We start from the raw sequence: 23,094 nt of genomic DNA, 5'->3' as shown, positions 1-23,094 counted from the left end.
CTTTCATATTTCCATTAGTCCCTGAGTTCTTTGAAGGTTGGGTCTATAACTAATTCATGGAGCAGTGCCTTGTGAGGCAGCCAGAGGGCAGTGATCAACAGCACAGATAGACTGGGTGCCATTCCCTGTTCCCCTCACACCAGCTGTCTCTCCAGTGCCACAGTGGCCTCATCAAAATTTGGAAAAGGCACCCCTGGGTGGCTCAGTCAGTTCAGCATCTGACTTTTTTTTTTATATGAAATTTATTTTCAAGTTGGTTTCCATACAACACCCAGTGCTCATCCCAACAGGTGCCCTCCTCGATGCCCATCACCCACCCTTCTCCTCCCTCCCACTCCCCATCAACCCTCAGATTGTTCTCAGTTTTGTTTTGTTTTTTTAATTTTAATGTTTATTTATTTTTTAGAGAGAGAGAGAGAGAGAGACAGAGTGTGAGTGGGGGAGGGGCAGAGAGAAAGGGAGACACAGAATCTGAAACAGGCTCCAGGCTCTGAGCTGTCAGCACAGAACCCGACACGGGGCTTGAACCCACAAACCGCAAGATCATGACCTGAGCTGAAGTCGGACACTTAACCGGACTGAGCCACCCAGGTGCCCCATGTTCTCAGGTTTTAAGAGTCTTTTATGGTTTGGCTCTCTCCCTAACTTTTTTTTTTCCTTCCCCTCCCCCATGGTCTTCTGTTAAGTTTCTCAGCATACACACAAGAGTGAAAACATATGGTATCTGTCTTTCTCTGTATGACTTCTTGATCTCGGCTCAGGTCATGATCTCGCAGTTGTGAGCTCTAGCTTCACATCAAGCTCTGTGCTGTGGGCACAGAGCCTACTTGAGATTCTCCCTCTCCCTCCCTCTCTCTGCCCCTCTCCACTGCGCACACAAGCACTCTCTCTCTCTCAAAACAAATAAATGGGGGCGCCTGGGTGGCGCAGTCGGTTAAGCGTCTGACTTCAGCCAGGTCACGATCTCGCGGTCCGTGAGTTCGAGCCCCGCGTCGGGCTCTGGGCTGATGGCTCGGAGCCTGGAGCCTGTTTCCGATTCTGTGTCTCCCTCCCCCCGCTCATGCACTGTCTCTCTCTGTCCCAAAAATAAATAAACGTTGAAAAAAAAAAAATAAAAAAATAAATGAACATAAAAAAAAAAATGGAAGAAAATAATACTAAAACTAATAGGGGTTTTTTGAAGGTTATTCATACTTGTAAAACAATTAGAGCAGTATGCCGTGTGGAGTAAATACATGCTCAATAAACATGAGTTATTATTGAAAAAAACTCAAAAGTATTTACTGCAGGAAATAATTTATTAGTATATAATGGAAATTTAGTATGCTAATGAGTTATTTCTGGCATGTAGACTTAAAACATGTCTGAAAATAATCCAGCCACCTTCACTCAGCAATACTGAACAAACTTTTAAGACACGATATTTTTAACACTCTTCCAACTAATCATGTAACTCCAGGTTTGCAGTTATACAAACACTGAAAAGGATTTTTAAATGGACGTCTGCAAATGTAATCAGGACCCTATGTTCACACTATTTACTCTGGAACAGACTGAATCCCATATAAACCCCACAAGGAGTGTTGCAGAAGGAAGATAAGCAATATTTGAGGATGCAGAGATGAAATAAAGAAAGAGGAGAAAATAATTACACCCATTTTACAATTCCTATGAACTCCTGGAGGTACAGGCAGCACAATGTTCAGATTTTTCAAAAGACCTGGATTCACAATGGGCACAAACTAGATAAACAAGGGATCCCCTTCCTCACCAGGCAATCCAATTAACTTGCAGTTAGTACATTTACACTGACAAAGGATTATTTTAACACATCTCTAAACAGGTGATGCTTTTGTTCCTTGAAAATCTCAGTGTTCAGTAATATATGTTTAAATGTCTACAGGGACCCCCACATTGCCTAAACAGTACATCAAATTTCTAATGTATAAATTTGGTTTCTTTTTGAAGTTCCTGAGGGGGTCAGAGAAAAATATTGAAAAATATTGTTTTGAATCAGTGCATAGTTTGACTATTCATATCTGTGCTTCTCGTGATCTGTGCTGATAATATGTGATAATCTCAACTCTCATTATTCAAACTGTTGCGTCCCCCAATCATACCAGATTTTACCAAACAGGGCCTGCCCTCTTCTCATTGTTAACGGTCAACCCACAGTGACTCTTTCAGAAGGTAAGTATCTATACAACTAGTCTGGCTATCAAGAAAAGGCAAATAGCTAGAGCAAACCTATTTTAAACTGTGAATGCATTTTCTCCCAGAAACACTTAACTAAAGACATACTCCTCATTTTTCCAGGATCACCATGGTAACCACATTTTTTTTTTTAATAGAAAACTACCTCACATGTATTTACTATGCATGGAAACCACGATCTTATACACAGGTGGGACAGGCACCTTCTATCTGACCACGTAAGGAATTCCCACTTGAGTGGCAGCACCACATACCTGTGAGGGCCCAGCTGTCTCACTCTCTTAAAATGACCAATCCCTTTACATCCTGGGGTTGAACATCCGCCATGTTCTGAAGCTTCCATTAATTCTAAGGAGCCTATAAGAAAGCAAGGGGAAGAAAACGAGAGAAGAGAAAGGAAGGGGCATAAAGTTAACCAAAGGCTGTGAAACAAAAATTACAAATATCTTAAAAATCTTTAAAGATTTTTCCCTATGCTTTTGTTCACACTATTGATCTTTCTTCAACAGCGAAATGGTACACTTTGATCTAACCCTCTATCAGTGCTATAAATTCCAGAAATACCTAATTGTGAATTAATGAGGAGATGCTAAACAATCTTCAAGTAAATAACATAATTAGTTTACGAATACTTGTACACTGAAAATTTCAAACATGCTACCCCCTCCGTGTTTTATAATGCTCCCTTATGCTGACCACTTATGTCCCTGTGTAATGTGCTAGACTCTGTTCTAAGCATTCCCATATATGCCTCTATGAATATATATACACACATGTATCAAGTCTTTGGTCTTGTATCATTTTGTCGCATACAAGGGATAGCACCAATGTGCACTATTCTGAAAACATTTTTTTCTTTGGTCTTTAATTTCATGTCTTAAAAATCTTTCCATCTCAATGATAATATTCTTTAGGATTGTTGCACAGTGTCTGTATCATGAGTGCACCAGAATTTAACTAATCTTTGTTTCCAAGGTTTGTTATTTTAAATATACTGCAACGAACAGCATGCATGCGGATTTCTTTACTTTTATGCAGCTTGTACATGAACCTGGAAACAAGTGAAGCCACTAAAACAGGGGACTGCACACTAAACTTCTAAAAACCCCATGATAATCTGTATTTTCTACATATTTTCTGCTACAATGTATATGCTTTCCTTCAAAGTTGAAATCATAGTATGCCAAATTCGCAGTGCACATTTAAAAAAAAATTGAACTTAAAGGGACTCTGCCCTGAGGTTACTGTAAATCACATGCAGTTTTAAGCAACAATAGATAGGGAGAGCCCTTTTACACTCTGTCCAGTTTCTCCCAATGGTAACATTTTGCAAAACTACAGTATAAAGCCACTACTGATACATTAGATTTTAATAGCCTAAGAGAACTGTCTTCCAAAAACTCAGTACCAATTTTGAAAGGTGATGAGTCCTTCTAAATAAAAGTTTAAAAATCTACATAAAGTGTGCTTTTCAAACATTATTTTTTTTTTCTTTTATGTTTTTGTGACTACCACATAATGGAAAATGTGGGAAGAAGAACAGGATTCATGGAGAACAAACGTACAGGGGAGAAAACAGTAGAAAGAAAATGATGGGAGCAAAGAAAATATTAAGCACCCGACATAAGAAAATGGAAACATTCAATTTAAGTTATCCTTGCGTCTCTTACTCAAAGGAGGCTGAAGCGGATGCCCGGTTTTTGAACACCAGCCCACAGGGTGAATATCAGGGCAATCTGCATCTACCCAGTAATCATAGCAGCTGTTCCAGCCGTCAAAGTGAACCTGGAAACAAAAGGAAATTACCAGTACAATTCATAGAAAATTCCTACCATTAAAGTTCTAGCCACCATACAACCATTTTTATTTTCTTCTAAAGTATGTAGATTCAATACCAAATAACATTTTTTAAAATTTATTTAAATTGCTTCATTTCCCCTATGCCAAAAAAGGGACTTTCGACCTATCTTCAAATGATCTGTTCATCAATAAATGTCTTGCCAAAGACATCATTCCAGCGGTACTTTTATAGATATGTGTGTCTTCCAACACACACACACAAGTTATGAGCACATAACGTCTTCATATGCGCCACACCAAAGAGCCAATAAATATTACTTAAGTAACGAATAAATCAGGAAGGGAGGGAGGATGGGAGTGGAGAGGAGAAAGGCAGGAGTACCTTTCACTTAAATGTCAACTCTCCCAGAATTATGCTAAAAAGGCTGTTTATTTTTTTTATTTTTATTTTTTTTTCAATATATGAAGTTTATTGTCAAATTGGTTTCCATACAACACCCAGTGCTCATCCCAAAAGGTGCCCTCCTCAATACCCATCACCCACCCTCCCCTCCCTCCCACCCCCCATCAACCCTCAGTTTGTTCTCAGTTTTTAAGAGTCTCTTATGCTTTGGCTCTCTTCCACTCTAACCTCTTTTTTTTTTTCCTTCCCCTCCCCCATGGGTTTCTGTTAAGTTTCTCAGGATCCACATAAGAAAAGGCTGTTTAAACAGGGGCGCCTGGGTGGTTGACTTTGGCTCTGGTCAGGATCTCACGGTCTGTGAGTTCAAGCTGGCATCAGGCTCTGTGCTGACAGTACGGAGCCTGGAGCCTGCTTCGGATTCTGCGTCTCCCTCTCTCTCTGTACCACCCCCCCCCCCCCCCCGCCCAGTTTGTACTCTGTCTCTCTCTCTCTCTTTCTCTCTCTCAAAAAGGAATAAACATTAAAAAAATATATTTTTAAGTCTGTTTAAACAAATTCAATGTCCTATTAGAAATACACCTGGTTTATAAAATATCTCTCCATCAAATGCATGTCTAAGTATCATTTTTTCTCTCAGAAATAATTACACTATCTCTCAAAGACGTTTTATATGGTGGTCGGAGCCATCTTTATCAGCCACCGTGTGAAAGAGCTATTGGTCTTTCAGGCAGGGTCACTAAGGATCAGCTATGTGTCTTTTAAGTATTACATGTATTTTATTTTTTAGGATGAAAGGATATACTGAAAGGCTATATATATTTCACTATTACATCAAATTTGCCAGCTAGACCTTTTTAAGTCTGTGAATCCCTTACTAACAAGACAACATATGCCAGATAGATAAAAAATACAAACGTGTAAAACTGAGTAAAAGTTCCAGAACAATGCAGGAGTGAATGTATATGTAATTTCAGAGTAGGAAACCATAGTAGGCAAGATACCAAATTCAAAACTCATAAAAGACTGCTCAATTTGACTACAGGAGCATTGAAAAAAAATTTTTTAATGTCTATTTGTTTTTGAGAGGGAGAGACAGAGCGTGAGTGGGGAAGGGGCAGAGAGAGAGGGAGACACAGAATTCAAAGCAGGCTCCAGGCTCTGAGCCGTCAGCACAGATCCTGAGGTGGGGCTTGAACTCATGAACCATGAGATCATGACCTGAGCTGAAGTCGGACACTTAACTGACTGAGCCATCCGGGCGCCCCTGACTACATGAACATTTAAAACTTCACAGTGGCAAATGTTACCACAGAAAAGGAGGAAGATCCATAAGAAACTTCAAAAACACAGTTATTATATATGTCACAATGTACTCTGTTCTTTAATTTATCCAAATATCATATATCAACATAAGAAGATTAAAAGCCCAATAGAAAGATGAAAAATAGATCTAAATTGCTCATAAATAAGAAACTAAATATAAATGATTAGTAAACATATAAAATGATAATCAATTTCACTTATAACTAAAAAAACCCCTACAAATTAAAACCACAAGATGCAATTCTTTCAACCTGCCAAAAATGTTCCATCTTGGTGATTCCCAGAGCTGGTGAGTATGAGCATAAAAAGCTTTCTCAAGGACTGCTGACAGAAGTATTAACTGGCAAGTATTTCTAGAGAGTTATTTGCAACAACAGTCACTTAAAATATATCACTTTTGACTTAATAACCTCAATAACCCAACTCATTGTAATAGAAAACAACCAGAGTATCTACCATGAGGAGACTGGCTAACTAAATTATGGCATGTTTGTATGACAGAATAGAACAGAGTTGTTAAAGTGTGTGTGTGTGTGTGTGTGTGTGTGTGTGTGTGTGTATTTAAAATAACATCCTTTGCAATGAATCCACTTTCTCAAGCTTAGAAATCAATTAATCCTAGAATCAAAGCCCACTGAATTCCACACCTGGAAGAAACCACACGTATTATCTTAAAGAGAAGAAGAGTTCACAAAGCTAGTTAGGAGGAGTAACCAAACCTAAAATTCAAGGACCCAAATAAAATTGATCATCTTCCCATACACTGAATATAAAAGCAGCACTTACAGAAAAGTACTTAGGGGCGATGGGGTGGCTAAGTTGGTTAAGCGTTAGACTTTGGCTCAGGTCATGATCTCGCGGTTCATGGGTTCGAGCTCTGTGTCGGGCTCTGTGCTGACAGCTCAGAGCCTGGAGCCTGCTTCGGATTCTGTATCTTCCTGTCTCCCTGACCCTCCCCTGCTCACTCTCTCTTTCTCTCTCTCTCTCTCTCTCTCTCTCTCTCAAAAATAAACAAACACTTGAAAATTAAAAAAAAAAGTGCTTAACTCAAAGTAACCCTTTCCTTTCCCCTGATCAAAAACAGTGTTCAACTAATAGTGAGAATGACATTCATGATAATTTTGTAAAAATATCCATTTATGCTATCAATGCCATCAATAAACGAGCAGACACAACTTAAGAGTGTTTAGTAAGTTTTAAATGTTCTAATTCTCAAATAATCAAGTGATTATTTTACTAGAAATGTGAAACTCTCATGCTTTCCGATCTTACTATTCCTAAATTCCATTTCCTTTATATTGGAATCAATGTTCACATAACCCATGTTCCATTTGTTGTATATAAATCGCTAAATTTTTAAAAATTAGGTATCTTTCTACAGCAAACATACTCAGTCCTAAGAAATAAATGGTTTTCCACCCCAGATACATTTCAGAATTACCTATGATGAAAAGGAAGAAGAAATAAAGGAAAAAGAAAAAAAAAAAGTGCTGAGCTTACCTAGGAGATTTTAATCCACAGCTTTGGTTTGGGTTCTATGCACACAGAGGTCGTTTACTCAACTTGTAAGTAACTCTGGTGTGCACTCAGAACTGAGACCCATGGATATCAAATTGTATACTACTGGGGCACCTGGGGGGCTCAATCTGTTCTGCATCCAACTTTTCTGGGGGGCTCAATTGGTTCTGCATCCAATGTATATAAATAGTACATTATTGTACATCGATATAGTCCCTAAAACTGTTGATATCATCATAAATAAAAGGATTCTTTTTAAAGTTTCCTCACACACACCTTTAAAAATGTTTATGGTAGATCTATCATATCTGGTGATGATGCCACAATGTTTCCTAGTTTTCATTAAAACTGACATCTCAGTTTGGCAATGAGAAGTCATCTATCTAGGATTAATACACTTTAGATACTATAGATAAATCTAATACCTTCTGTAATCTAGGTTGGTAGACAATCTGGAGAACTATAATAGTTTAAGCGTTCAATTTCAGAGATAAAATTTAGTTTAGATATTATGAACAGAGGTGACAATAAAATTCTGAGAAGTACCAAATACACTTAAAATGCTATTTGAAATTATGTAAAAATTAATATATGCAAACATTGATATTAATCCTAATTGAAATTCTCACTGTAGAAGCTCAGATGAAATAATTGATTTAAACCTCCATCTTTTGTGGGGCATCTGGGTGGCTCAGTTGGTTAAGCGTCCAACTTTGGCTCAGGTCATGATCTTGCAGTTCGAGCCCAGTGTCAGGCTCTGTGCTGACAGTTCAGAGCCTGCAGCCTGCTCTGGATTCTGTCTCCCTTTCTCTCGGCCCCTGCCCCGCTCACACTCTGTCTCTATCTCTCTCAAAAATAAACAAACATTCGGGGTGCCTGGGTGGCTTGGTCTGTTGAGCATCTGACTTCAGCTCAGGTCATGATCTCCAGGTTCATGGGTTCGAGCCCCTTGTCGGGCTCTGCACTGACAGCTCAGAGCCTGGAGCCTGCTTCAGATTCTGTGTCTCCCTCTCTCTCTGCCCCTCCCCCACTCATGCTCTGTCTCTCCCTTTCAAAAATAAGTAAACATTAAAAAAAAATTAAAAAAAATAAACACTAAAAAAAATTTTAAACTTCATCTTTTGTAACTTTTACTTTGCAGGCACTGACATATTAAGAAGTTTTAAACAAACAAAAAATCAGACACTTGAGTAATGTTAAGTGATAGTTTTAATCTTGCTGGGGACTATTTTGAAAAGAAATCAAATGCCTAATAAACAACAACAAGGAAGGAAGATAAACATACAACATGAAATATTTAAAAATCTTACAAACCCCAAAAAGACACACAAAATATTTATAATACAAATGTTCCACTTTAAATATACTTATACATAAAAGAAATTCAGCAATAATGATATATTTAATAAAAATTCTAAAGAAAATAAGATGATTATGGATCGAAGTATAGTGAAAAAGACTTAACTCACACATATTTAAAATTATAGCTTAGGAAATTGGATACATTTTCACCCAGAAGCATCATTTGGACCCTTTATCAAACCTTAATACATGTTACTGACAGCTTACCAAGAATGAGACAGATAATATTTTAGAAAGCACACTATTCCTTAAAAAAAAAAAAAAAAAAAAAAAAAAAAAAAAAAAAAAAAAGGAAAGAGAAAAAAGATTTGGTTGGATTTTCTGTTCATGTGAAAGGCAACTCAGTAAAACACATTTTAGACCCAGGGGCTTATCTCCAATCTGTTCTGAAATTAAAGCTATATTTGAAAAGGTATAAAGCCAGAAGGACCAATGGAGAAGAAAAGCGGCTGACAGGTGAGAAGTGACAGTGATGTGTGTGGAGGGCGGAAACAGGAGGAGTGTTGACCTACAGGACAGGGTGGGTGGGTCACAGCCCAGGGGCCTGTAGAACAGGCCTGCAACCCACTGGCTGCAGACCCCAAGGAGGACTCACTCTGGAGGCAGCAGACAGGAGAGAAGGGTCCTGAAACACAGCAGTACTGACTCACAGTCAATATGGAGTAGTTACACGCCCTCGGGCTGCTCCCCCACTCTACCCACCATGGTAACTGCCCCTTCAACAACCCAGGCAAAGAGCAGACATTTATCTTGTAGAGAAAAAAATTCCCAAGGCTCTCAATTCTAGAACAGACCTGAACGGGCAATGGGCTGGACAGAAAGCACAGGAACTTCTACAACCAAGAGCCGTATATTCCAACCCAGCCCTTCTCTTTCTCGCACAGTGACCGCCAGGTTCACTGTTCCCCAGGGAGGACTCTGGCAGAAACTAACAGGCTCCAGGGAAGGACCCAGATGCCAACAAATGGGAACGTCCCTGTGCAAAAGCTGGCTCTTTTGCTTTCTTACGGTGAAGTCTGCTGGTCTGTAAGTCCCACGCATGAAAAACAGTTAACTTTATGAGTGCCTTTTCTTAATGCAGACAGTCAGTCAAGGACTTGATATTTGAGGAGAGGCTCCAATACGACAGCAGAAATTTGGAGGTAATAAGCAGAGGACAGAAGAAAAACCATCACTAGTATCCTCAGATAAGAAACAATATTGCTTCAAGAAATAAAAAAGATGATGCCATTTAAAAAGGGGGAGGAGGCTAGAAAATAGGAAAAAACTCTCAAAAATTTAAAAAAATCAGAATTGTAATTAAAAATGCAACGTAAAAATCTTTTTTAAAACATGGGGTGCCTGGGTGGCTCAGTTAAGTGGCCGGCTTCAGCTCTCTGTTGTTAGCACAGAGCCCCTTTTGGATCCTCTGTCTCCCTCTCTCTCTGCCCCTCCCCGCTCACACATTCTCTCTCTGAAAGATAAACATTAAAAAAGTTTTTAAAAAAAGCAACCTAGGTTTTGAAAAATAGAGCAGATATCTCTCTAAACAAGTGGAATAAAAAAATCAGAGAAGCATAAAAAGAAAGTATAAGAATATCAAGGGGTCAATTCAAAAGTTTTAACAACCAGAGCAGCAGGACTTCCAGAAAGAGAAGACACAGGATGACAATAGGGAGTCATCAACTAGTAATACAAGAAACATGTGCAAAAACTGGAGGACATGAAACTCCACAGTAAGAAGCCCGAGTACTCTGCATGAGTACTCACCCAGAGCAGAACAACTGGTATGGCCTTAGAGGTCTAAGGTCAGTCGATATGGATGTGAGAAGACAGCAGAACAAGGCTTTCAATTTCTGAGGGAAAATGGCTCCCTACCTAGAATTCTACACCTAGTCATAGTATGAATCAAATGTAAGACTAGTAATATTGATATTTCCAGATGTGCAAGGAGCCAAAAGCAGATGCTTTTCATATACCCTTTCTTAGAAGGTTACAAAAAGATGTGTTTCAACATGATAAGAGAACACTAAGAAAAACAAGTATGTGATTCAAAAAAACAGAAATAAAGGAAGAAAGAAATAACGGAAGAAAGAAAGAAAAGGAAAGAAAAGAAAAAAGGAAAGAAAGAAAGAGAAAGAAAGAAAGAAAAGCACAACATAGTCTGCCAGCAAAGAGCAGTCTCAGGATGAAAGTTCAGGATAAGGCTTAGAGAACTACCCAGATGACCATAGGTGACTGCTAAGTTGTAGGAAAAAGAGTCAAGAAAGAAAAGATACAGACAGAAGGCTTATTAAAAATACACTTGGAGGCGCCTGGGTGGTTCAGTTGGTCAAGCATCTGACTCTTGATTTTGGTTCAGGTCATGATCTCAAGGTTTGTGGGTTCAAGCCCCAGGTTGGGCATTGTGCTGGCAGTGTGTGGAGCCTGCTTGGGATTCTCTCTCTCCCTCTCTTTCTCTGCCTCTTCCCTGCTCGTTCTCTCCTTCCCTCCCCCGCCGTGTCAAAAATAAATAACCATTTAAAAAAAAAAAAATACACTTGGGCTTTTGACAGAAAGACACATCAGATTTACTGGAGCACTTGTAAACGTCTGATACTATGAGCACAGAAAATTTAAAAAACCAAAACACAAGAAATTACTAACTCCAGAAAAAAAAAAATGTCATAAGAAAAAAACTGTTCTGCTCAGCAGCCAACAGGATTTATTTACTCATGAGAAGATGAATACAGAAGACTGAGAAAACATTTTTTTTTTTTTTTAATTTTTTTTTTTCAACGTTTATTTATTTTTGGGACAGAGAGAGACAGAGCATGAACGGGGGAGGGGCAGAGAGAGAGGGAGACACAGAATCGGAAACAGGCTCCAGGCTCTGAGCTGTCAGCACAGAGCCCGACGCGGGGCTCGAACTCACTGACTGCGAGATCACGACCTGAGCTGAAGTCGGCCGCTTAACCGACTGCGCCACCCAGGCGCCCTGAGAAAACATTTTAAAAACATGTGAAGTCGCTAGTGAAAAGATACAGTGAAGGAACGGATATGGTAAGAGCTTAATCCAGAACTACTCTAACAGGAAGGAAATACACTGGACCTAAAATTGATGGGGCTGAGAAAACAGCAGAACACAGATATTATTTCAGAAAATTAGGAATAAAATGTCAGAAGCAGCAGCTAAAAAAAAAAAAAAAAAAAAAGGAAAGTTCTTGCCTGTGAGGAAGCAGAAATGAGTGTGGAGAGGGACGGGGCCTGTAGTATGTTCTAACTCTCCCCAGAACATACAGATGAGAGCAAAAACATTTTGCTTGTTTTCTTTCAGCATCTGGTGAAATACATGAGTGTTTGTTTTAAAACGTTTACCTGTAATAACTTAAGGCATAAAATATATTATATCATGTAGCCTAAAAGGTTGATCTTATTTAGCTGAAGAGTTGATTCTATACCCGAGAAACTTAAAATATTAAGCTGTGCTAAGGACTTAGTCTCTATATACTCTTTCTCCTCCTGAATAATAAAGATAGGCATTCTTGCTTCGTCATCTCCCACAGCATTAGAAAAACTCCTACTAATGAAAGCTTTTTATAGTCTCAGAAGTCTGATGAATCCTGAAACTGGGTCATCGTCACCTGTTCGCTGATCTTTTGAGGACTTCATAAACACACAGGTACTTGTTCAGTGGTTCACCTTTAGCTATGAAATTTATACCACTAATAGTGAAAAGATAATTGTCAACGCCTCATAGCCAGCTCTGTTTTGGGTGTTAAACAACAAGGATGTTGTATTGGAAAGAGAATTTGGCTAACTAAAAAGTTAGTCCACACTTTTCCTATTAACTAACTGAATTACCCACTTTAGAGTACTTGACCTCTCCAGGTCAAAAACGTTCTCACATGTAAAATCAGAGTTAATCTAATTTTTTTTTTTTTTTACTATTACAGTAATTAATATGTGTTCCTGAAGCCAGGTAACTAAAAACAAAACAAACAAAAACAAAAAACAAAACAAAAAAAACACACCAAAAACCTCATCATTTAGAATTCATTTAGAATTATATAAAATCATTTATAATCACTCATAATCTTAGCACCCCAAGAGAAGAACTGTCATTATTTTGGTTAAGTTTCTTTCCATAATATTCTTTAAAAAACAATACCAGACATCATACAGAATAGTCAGCCTGAATTTTTTCACTTGCCAATACTAAATATTTTTCTTAAATATTTATCATCATATAGAGTAATTTACTTTACCTACATCTTACTGTGCTTGTTTGCAATCTTAAATACTATAAACTGCTATGTTTTCCTTATACTTTTTATCCTTGCATATTCCCTTTGGTTAATTCTCCTAACGTAAATTCCTAGGACTGAGATTCTTGAATAAAGGGTAAACAACCTTCAAGACTTTTGTGCTTCACCAAACTGCTCTTTAGTGGCCGAGATACGTTCTATTCCTACCAGCTACACATGAAAAAAAATACATGAAAGATACAAGAAAATACACGAAAAAAATAAACTCTCCATGCACCTAAACCAAAACACTTATTTTTTGTTCAATTCTGACCAATTTGATTTTTAAAAATAGTATCTTGCTTAGTTCTACATTTCTTTGAATCACTAGCCTAGGTTATCTAAAAAATACTTCTAGTCCTAAAATACTCTGATTGCTTTATGACTTCTACTATCACACCAAGGACAATTAATAGGAAAATACACTTGAAAAAGGTTAACAGACTCTGCACTGTTTATAATTTCCAAACCACTGCATGATTATATAATCTTAAAAATAGCTAATTTAACATTAAAATTTCTGTTTTATACAAAACCACATTGATACACGTTTTCCATGTTCTTCTATAATTTTTTATATATTATTACAGATAGTTGAATATGTGATTTATTTTTTATTTGTTTTTAAAGTTTTTAGTGTTTATTTATTTTTGAGAGAGAGAAAGAGAGAGAGCATAAGTGGGTGAGGGGCAGAGAGGGAGACATAGAATCCAAAGCAGGCTCCAGGCTTCAAGCTGCCAGCACTGAACCCGATGTGGGGCTCGAATCTATGAACTGCGAGATCATGACCTGAATGAAGTCAGGTGCTTAACCGACTGAGCCACCCAAGCGCCCCAATATTTATTTTTTTAAAGAGCATAAATTTCGACTCCTAGAGTTTAGGGCTGTGACTTAGTTCTGCCACTGCCAGAATTAGTAAGTAATTCATCAACTCTTCCTGAGCCTCTGCTTCCCAGATAAAATCGTGATTGTCACATAAACTCCCTGCACTGTCACCACACATATGTTGAATAGTGGAAGAACGCTGTTAGCTGGTAAGGGCCAGCAAGACACCACGTAGATCTAACATCTTGCTGTTTTCACAGTGAAGTAAGTGGAATGAACAGGGCTCTCATTTGAGGGCGAAGGAAACACAGAAGCCAGAACCAGAGATAACTTCTAGCTCCTCACCTGGAACCACTGTTACACTTCACTTCATCACCCGGGACACGACAGACCGAAGCCACCTTCCTGAACATTCGCTTACCCTCGGAGAGGTACTTCGCTTTTATTAATCCAAATCTAATTAAAACCTGACTTTCTTATACAATCATTTCTCTTTTCTTGTCCTATATGAAAGGGCTATCCTTCTTTACTTTTCTTCTGAAAATTCTACATCTAATATAGCCCCATCAAAATTAATCTTCAAGTTTTCAAAAAAAGAGCATTGTATTGGAGCATGACACGCTGTATTCAGAAGAAATCCCTTTCTTATCTATGACTTTTCACATTCTGAGTGTGTGCTCGGAAAAAGAAAGTAGATACGACATATTAAATGTCAGTCATAACTAAAGAGAACTTCTTGCATAGATTAAAGGAAAACACTGGATAAATACTGACAAAGATGTACAGCCACTTTATTTTCATATTCCTGTAGTCTTACTGATTTAATTCTAGGACTTCACAAATTAAGTATCTGCCGAAGTTTCCATCCAAGTTATCTTGTAACAAAAGACAAAACAGAACCACAACAGAGAACACTCACTTTTATTCGGTGATCATCCGTGTCTGCAACTGTTGCTACTCTAATAAACATAGGATTTCTCTTGTCTATGACTTCAAGCTTCATTTTTTTCTGGAATCCATGTGGAGGTTTCTGCCATACAGAAAATTTTACATGGTAAGATTCAGAGAAGAGAAAGTAGGCTCTGTGTCACAAAGACAGAATAATAAGCTATTTACAGAATCGACCTTCAAACTCCCAAGTTCCTACAGTAGCTTTGGACCTCATTGTCCTTATCAAAAAAACACAATCCCAAATCACACGGCCAAACCCTGAAGCAAGAGAAACAGCCTGAGCACCCAGCCGGAGGAAACAGAAAGCAAAAGACCTTAAGAGAAAATGCAAAATATTGTGGATATTTGATTAGGCATAGGGAAGGCAAGAAGTTTTTCTCATTAGTTAGAAGGAGGTGTCTTGAGGGGCGCCTGGGTGGCTCAGTCGGTTAAGCCTCTGACTTTGGCTCAGGTCGTGATCTCACCGTTCGTGAGTTTGAGCCTTGCGTCGAGCTCTGTGCTGACAGCTCAGAGCATGGAACCTGCTTTGGATTCTGTGTCTCCCTCTCTCTCTGCCCCTCCCCTGCTCATGCTCTGTCTCTTCTCTCTCTCAAAAATAAATAAACATTAAAAAAAAATTCTTTTTACAAAAAAGGAGGAGGCATCTTGGCAAAAATCAACAAGCATAAAAATTATTTATGAAAACAGAAGAAAGAATATTAAAGTGGCAGAGATGTGACAGAGACTAGAAATGGCCATGAGAACAAAAAGCAGGAGACGTCTTTAGAAAAAGAAAATTAGCCATCAAAACGTATGGGATAAAATCACTCTTGTAAGAACAGGAATGAGAAAAGAAGACCTCTCCTCCCACACCTTAGCTAGCTCCACCTCAGGACCCAGCAGAAACCTGTAAACCTCTGGAAAAGTTGCAGGATGTCGAAGGCAAGCTCAAGGGTATGTTGGGTAAATTGCTTAAACCATCTGAGCCTCACACCCCTGTTCTGTGAAGTGGTTGTAACAAAACTGTGGCTCGGAGAATTAAGTGTGAAAATTATGCAAAGGATAAAAAACAATCAATGCCAGGCACCTAAAGGCCAAACTAAGGAAATCGTAGTTTTCTCTCAGGTCTCACGAGATATGCAGACTGATCTCGATACGATTTTATCGAGTTCAAGCAAAGAGCGATGCGGTTCTTTGTATAGCTTGAGATAAAGTTAGAGAGTCAGGTAAAAATTCCTAAGTAAGGCAGAACTCTAATTATCCATTTTTAAATCCTAAATTTACTATCAGATGGAACCATACACATTCTTTTACATGGCTTTTCTTCACGTAATATACTTCTTTTCTCAAAAATATTTCATGTCCTTTTTTTTCCTATTATTTGGGCCCATATCCCTAATTAATTCTATCATTAGAAACCCTAGCAATTTATACACAATAAATCATTTTAAAAAGTGTTACTTATGATAGACTATGCTACATTAAAAACATTCTTAAAATTCTTAACATATTCTTCTTTAAATTTATGAAAAAATAGAAATAATTAAGGAAGCTGTTAGAAAAACGAAAAAAATTTAAAATGCCTCTCATCACTCATTCTTCCCTTGCCGAGAAATGAGGTTTCCTTTGAATCTTATTAACAAGTTATATATAAGATGCAAGGACTCTGGGTTAGAAAGATACTACAATAAAAGCAAATGGCCTTATATTTTGATAATCAAACATGCTGATTAATAGCAATAAAAAGAAAAACAGCATGTCAGCTTGCCATAAACAAATCCAAAGGAATTCTCAAACACAATTTTTATTAGAAAACAATGTCCTGCCTTGTTTCGGTTTTTCGGAGTATCTAGCTGGAAAAACAGAAGTTTGCTGTAAGATCACAACAACTCATTCCACACCAATTCAAGCAGTTGTTTTCCATGGAGACAAGTTCAAAATGAGGCCAAAGACAAAAAAATCTCTGTAATAATTTTGACTTTCAAAATTGTAAGAAGTCAAAAACATCTTTTGTGGTCTTCTGTTTCCCTCCTCTTCCTCTTTCTGGCTCAGTAGTACTGTCTCTTTCTGTTCTGCAATTTCAATGAATGAACACTATTGCCAACACAAATGAATGAAATAGTGTAAAATGTATTAACTCACCACTTTGAAAGCTCTTGCAGGGGCAGGTAAAGAATTGGTTTCTTCTAAGTATTTATCCCAAGAAAAATGTTTCACATTTGGATAACCTAAGAAAAAAGCAAACCCTGTTAGGTTTAACCCGAATGACAGAACCACAAACTGACCTATAAAATTATGAGATATTGTTACCATAATCTAGGAAATTACGTTCATGTTCCAAATAACTTTAAAGTGAATAACACACTCAGACCTAACTGTAATAATTACTTTCATCTTGATCATCACTCCTCTTCTATCTTTTAAATGAAAATATAACATATATGTATATGTATAATTTATATTCTAGGTAAGTCCTATATACAGATATACACACACTAACAAAAATGCCCTTTAATGTGCAATTCTTCTTCTACTAATATAAAATCTCATGCACAAAAAGACAAATGCACAGCTGTCAATGAAAAAGTGTAAAAATAAGTTTAATAACAATATAGAAAATGTGCACATATATATATAGTACATATGAAATAGAAAGCATTTATTAAAAAGAATAAAGCAGACTTACATACACTAATATGTGAAATATTCCAGATATGTCATCATACTGTTAGGTCAAACAAGCACAATCAAGTCATGGAACACTATTCATAAAATAAAATATGCAGAAAGAACTATCCCTCCTTCCTCCTGCCCCCTTTTGTTTCCTCCAGAGTCCAAAATCCATTAGGCAGACATGAGCAGGAATTAATAGTGACTCAGTGTGGTGGGAAACTGGCTACTTAAAAAGGACTGAAAAAATTTGTAAATATACTGCAGATAAAGGAAGGCAGGTTTCTCACTGACCGAAAAAATAGAGAAAGTAGGAAACTAGAATAAACTTTGTGGTCTTGGATATGAATTGGAGCTAAGGATATAATTCTTTGTTTTCAATGTCGAAATAGGTACAGAAACATGCATTAATATAACTTTTTTACATGAACGTATTTCCTAACTATATCCTCCGAGAGAACAGAGGCAGCGTCACCCCGTAGCCATCACCACATCCACTGTTTAGATTTTAGCTTAAATCAGGGAAAGTACGAGATAAGCCTTGCTGTGCCAGAAAGAATGAAGTTCTCAAAGAACATGTCAAAGGACATGGTAACTGACTTAAAGGGACTCCCACGGACCAAATCTGGGAAAATCGGGACATGAAAGTAAGCAATGCTGGTTATGGCTTATAACCCCTTGATGAAAATAGTAATATATGAATCCATGCAGACAGAAATAAATTAACCAATGAATAAAGAGGAAGATGAAAAAGCTATTCTTTGCAGAATAATAACAACTGCTTATGTACAAGGAATGATGGTATAAAAAATTAGCATTTAGCAACTGTCAGAATAATAATTCATACGAGAAATATCAACAGATGTTAAAACTAGTGAGTGACATGGGGATGAAGCACAGGGTATTTACACAATCTCCAAGTATCTCTCCACAAAATACTTAGTACTTACAGAGAAAAAAATAACTATGTTAGTGGAGAAGTGAAGAAGTAATTGACCATCTTGGTCAATTAACGGTAAAAGATCAATAGTGGGACAAACTGACATCCGCTCAGGATGCAGGGAGAACACGGTGCCGTTTCTGTGATGTTCCTGCCCAAATACAGAACCTGGATCCAATCATGAGGAAACGCCAAGCATACCCAAATTCAGCAGCATTCTACAAAATGACTAATCTCTAATTCCCAAACATACTGACGTCATGAAAGTCGAGGAGAGCCTAACTGAAGGAGAGTAGAGGGATATGACAACCGAGTGCAATGTCTGATCCTTTTGCTACAAATGGCATCACTGATACAACTGATGAACTTGAATGAGTCTCTGGGTCAAGGGTATCGATGACTTCCATACTATTCTTTCAACTTTTCTGTACATTTGAAATTATTTCAAAGTAAAAGCTTAAAACTTTTTTTTTAATGTTTTATTTTTGAGAGAGACAGACAGAGCGCGAGTGGGGGAGGGGCAGAGAGAGGAGGAGACACAGAATCCGAAGCAGGCTCCAGGTTCTGAGCTGTCAGCACAGAGCCCAATGTAGGGCTCGAACTCACAAACTGTGAGATCATGACCTGAGCCAAAGTCAGTCACTTAACTGACTGAGCCACCCAAGCGCCCCACAAAATAAAAGTTTAAAAAGTATGCAAATATATTTCTATAAATACAAATATTTTACAACATATTTTTAAGGAATGTATCTTGCCCAGTTTAAATAATATTAAAGCTGATTGTACACGCATGGGTGTTTGTGTATAAACAGAGGCAGAATGATTTTTCTGGAGAGATACAAGGACAAACTCAAACTATTATGAGACAGAACAACTGTTGTCTCTATTTTCAGTCTAAATTAAAAAAAATTTTTTTTTAATGTTTATTTTTGAGAGAGAGGGAGAGACAGAGCGCAAGTGGGAAAGGGGCAGAGAGAGACACACACATACAGAATCCGAAGCAGGCTCCAGCCTGAGCTGTCAGCACAGAGCCTGACAAGGGGCCTGAACTCACGAGCTGTGAGATCATGACTTGAGCTGAAGTCGGACGCTTAACCGACTGAGCCACCCAGGTGTCCCAAACGTTCTAAATTTTTAAAAACAAGCATGTATTAATGCATAATTGGATAATTCAAGATAAAAATCATTTTAAAAAGTCATAAAGGCTTTAATTTTGGAAACAGGAGATAATGCTACATATTTGGGAAAAAACATGAACATGGGGAGTCCAGCAGGGCTGATCCATGAATTAACAGGAGGGGCAGAAGAGCTGCTGTCTAGGAACAGCAAGTGACTAGGGTCCTTCTCAGACGGGACATCAGAGACCCTGCCAGGAAGCTGCCCTCAGGGACAGGGACTGGACAAAGGGCATCTTTTTTGTCATAGCACCAAGGTAATATCAGCATAGGCCTTACAAACCGTTATTTGACAGTTTCTTTTTAAACGTGTGTGTGTGTGTGTGTGTGTGTGTGTGTGTGTGTGTGTGTGTGTGTGGTAAAATATACAGCATATAAAATATATGATTTTAACCATTTTTAGGTGTACAATCAGTGGTGTTTACTCATATTGCTGTGTTTGGCACTTTTGAACATGAAATTTAGATTTTTTAAATGTGTCAAAAGCTATGTTTTTCTTCTCTTCCACTGATATGAAAGTCCACAGAGGGAGACAGAGGACTTGGTGATCGGCTTCGCATTAGAAGTCAGCAATCATGCCTTACACCACCCGTTCCCACGGTACTTAAGCCAGTGCTGTGACGACATAACCAAGCACTGTTACTCACTGGTTCTGTGTTTATTTACCAGACTTCTGATTATGACCATAAAGGTGGTGAAGAAAAAAAAAATGGACCAATACCAAACTGGGAAATCCTTACAGCAACTCCGATGGTAACACTGACACCAGGTAAGTGTGCGATCGACATTCACTGACTGCTAACAGTGTGTGAGCCACAGGACACAGGAGAGCTGTCCAGGAAAACCTTCCAGGCAGCTCCATGTCTGAGCCAGGCAACTGTTAATGTCTTGCTTTACTAACACTTTACGGTTTAAGTTAAAGCTCTTTCATCTTCAAAACAGCTCTACAAATCAGTGAAGGACAGGGGCTTTGGTTCCTTAACCTAGGAGAAAACTCAGAAAGCGGAAGGGACTCATCTCAGGCATCCCTGGGATGGTTGGTCCCCTGGCTGAGGAAGTGATCAGACACAAAGACACAGCACCACGGAACTGGAAACAAGCTTCCCCATGAAATCAGCTATTCGAATGGAATGAGACAAGTATCGGAAGCTCTAAACCGAGGCTTTGATGCATCTGTGCTGCCGGCAACATCTACAAATTAGCTCTTAGCCAGCCGAGGGGCTACCCTTTGCCTGTGATGACGGAAGTTTGCATCAGTCACGTGAGTTCCCATAAGCAACAGGGCAGTTGATGCTCTGTATCCGCTGATGGCCCTGTCTTTTCACCCAGTGATAGCCCTGGCACCTTCAACAGCGACACAACTCGGAAACTCACTGTCTTGGTTATGATGAAGACAAAGAATCCGTTCTCTGGCATAAGAAAATAAACTCAATATGACATAAAACAAAGAAACAATTCGTCAGCAGGTACACTGTTCTCCATCACAGAGACAGCGAAGCTGAGAAGGGGCCGCGGGGCCAGAGGCAGACGGCTGAAGTACCTGGAAACTGCAGAAAACGAACCAGAGGTACTACCAGCATAAAGGTGCAAAATCTGTTTTGGAGACTACACTCCAATAGAAAAAGGAAAACTGAATGTGTAAGTTCTGATCCAGGTTAAAAAAAAAAAAAATCTAAAGCCTCAAGTACTCACTTAAATGTGAACATTGTACTTTTGTCACAATTGACTGTGACATGTGGGTCAAGGCTCCACCCACAAATGCGGTCCCCTATGTCCACTTCTCTACATTCACTAAAGCTTTAGACACCTGACTTCTGTGGTCAGATAATATATTTAAATGTGTATGAACGAAAAGTCTAAAAATGAATGACAACTTGGGAAATAAAGATCTTTTTAAAAAGAACTTCTCATTTTCCAAAGAAGACAACCTTTGATACTCTGTTATGGACCAAGCCAATGTATATACTTTCAGGTGTATCAGGGGTCAGCAAACTACCACCTGACCAGCTGCCTGTTCTTTGCAAGTAAAGATTTACTGCAACGCAACTATGTCCATTCATTTCTTATCGTCTGGGCTGCTTTGTGCATTAAAACTGGAATTGAGTAGTTGTGACAGAGATGTATGGCCTACAAAGCCAAAGTTATGTACTATCTGGCCCTTTACAGAAAAAGTTTGCAGACTCCTGATGCATATGAAGAATAGTATTAGACACATAATAAACACAAACCTGGAGGAGTAATAAGTGTTCTTCTATGTTCTTTACACCACCCGACTGGATGAATGTGTGGGCTCGATGCTTCACACCTGTAGGTTATATAAATCACAAAACTGTAACGATCAGGATCAATTCTCAAATACAAATACATGTGTACATAAATAATCATATACACAGGCAAGCTAAAATTATTTCAGCATCTCTAAGGGCAAACGTGCGAGAAGCACGAAGCTCGATCACCCTCGAAACACAAACACGCTTCTATCATCTGTTAGAATGGCAGCGGCCAGGTTCATTAAGAGGAGGTATTCCTTTCCTTTCCTCACCTCTTTCTTCTCCTCTCTCTCGTCTTTTCTTCAGTCAGGCATGTATTTTTGCAAGACCTCTTTATCACTATGCCTTATCTGGCATCTGATTCGTTGCTCCTAATCAGACTTGTTCCATGTAGTCCTCATCATACACACAACTCATTTCATTCATTCATTTGCTCACTCACTCATTCAAACATTGAGTGCTTATAATGCACCAGACACTGGGACAGGCACTGAGGAGACAGCAGCACATAAAACACATACGAAGTTCCCGCTTTTGTGGAGTCTGCGGTATTCCGGGAAGAGATAGGAAACAAATTAACAAAATAAATACTCTGGTGGCACAACGCGATGCAGACAACAGGTGGAAGAAGGAAACAGAGAGCAAACATGGAAAGATATTCCTTTACACGGCACAGTCACGGCGGCCTCTCAAATAAGGTGACACCTGAAGAAAGTGGAGAAAGAACTGAGCCACTCAAATGCACACTAGAAAGCCAATCCATGCCGAGAGGACGCAAGTACAAAGGCTGTGTGTGGGGTGGGAGTCTCACAGCTGGGTCAGGAACACACTGAGGGAAGCAGAGAACAGGAAATAGTATCAGGAAGGGCCTTTAGGCATGGGAAGGTCTTGGGATTTTATTCAGAGAAAAATGATGTTTACTACAGTATCATGTAGGGGGTTTTAGGCAGAAGAGTGGCATAATCTAATTCATGTTTTTAAAGTAATTATTGTGACTGCTTTGCAGACAACTAACCACATTGGAAACCGAGATGAGGCTGTGAGGAGGCTTTTGCAAGAGTTGATGATGGCGGCCTGAACCAGAGTGCTGGTGGTGAAGATAATAAGAAGCGATCATGTTTTTGGGTCTGTATTTTCAAGGAAGCACCAACAGGATATACTGGTAGATTGGATACACAATGTGAGTGATGTGAAGAAGTCAGGAACATCCCAAGGTTTGGGGCAGGGGTCACCAGAAGAATGTAGGACCATTTCCTGAGATAGGAAGACTAGAGACACAGTCTATGGCATTCCAAATGGTGAATGGAGAGGTTTTTTGCTTTTTGTTTGTTTTATCAATATGTTTCACAAACAGGTAAAGAAGCCAAACAGATAATGAGCATGAAAATCTGGAGTTCAA

At 38.6% G+C, this 23,094-nt stretch overlaps 1 protein-coding gene and 1 long non-coding RNA gene across 12 annotated transcripts in view; one reads left to right on the top strand and one right to left on the bottom strand.

Annotated features, from left to right (window-relative positions):
- Nucleotides 1–23,094, bottom strand: part of L3MBTL3 (L3MBTL histone methyl-lysine binding protein 3) — a 127,623-nt gene that overhangs the window by 41,712 nt on the left and 62,817 nt on the right. For all 11 annotated transcript variants that reach the window (XM_045499546.1, XM_045499552.1, XM_045499556.1 and 8 more), the window contains 5 exons: nt 21,654–21,730; nt 16,783–16,868; nt 14,630–14,740; nt 3,885–3,999; nt 2,469–2,571 (listed from right to left, as the gene is read on the bottom strand). In XM_045499546.1, the coding sequence (XP_045355502.1) occupies nt 2,469–2,571; nt 3,885–3,999; nt 14,630–14,740; nt 16,783–16,868; nt 21,654–21,730 (492 nt within the window). The remainder of the gene's footprint in view (nt 1–2,468; nt 2,572–3,884; nt 4,000–14,629; nt 14,741–16,782; nt 16,869–21,653; nt 21,731–23,094) is intronic.
- On the top strand, nt 13,669–22,891 carry LOC123609004. Its single transcript, XR_006717567.1, has 3 exons — nt 13,669–14,141; nt 20,095–20,194; nt 22,702–22,891. It is a non-coding gene; the product is annotated as an uncharacterized LOC123609004 (long non-coding RNA).

The sequence above is a fragment of the Leopardus geoffroyi genome, chromosome B2, assembly GCF_018350155.1.
Source record: "Leopardus geoffroyi isolate Oge1 chromosome B2, O.geoffroyi_Oge1_pat1.0, whole genome shotgun sequence".
NCBI lineage: Eukaryota > Metazoa > Chordata > Mammalia > Carnivora > Felidae > Leopardus > Leopardus geoffroyi.
This window is presented reverse-complemented; position numbering and strand designations above follow the sequence as displayed.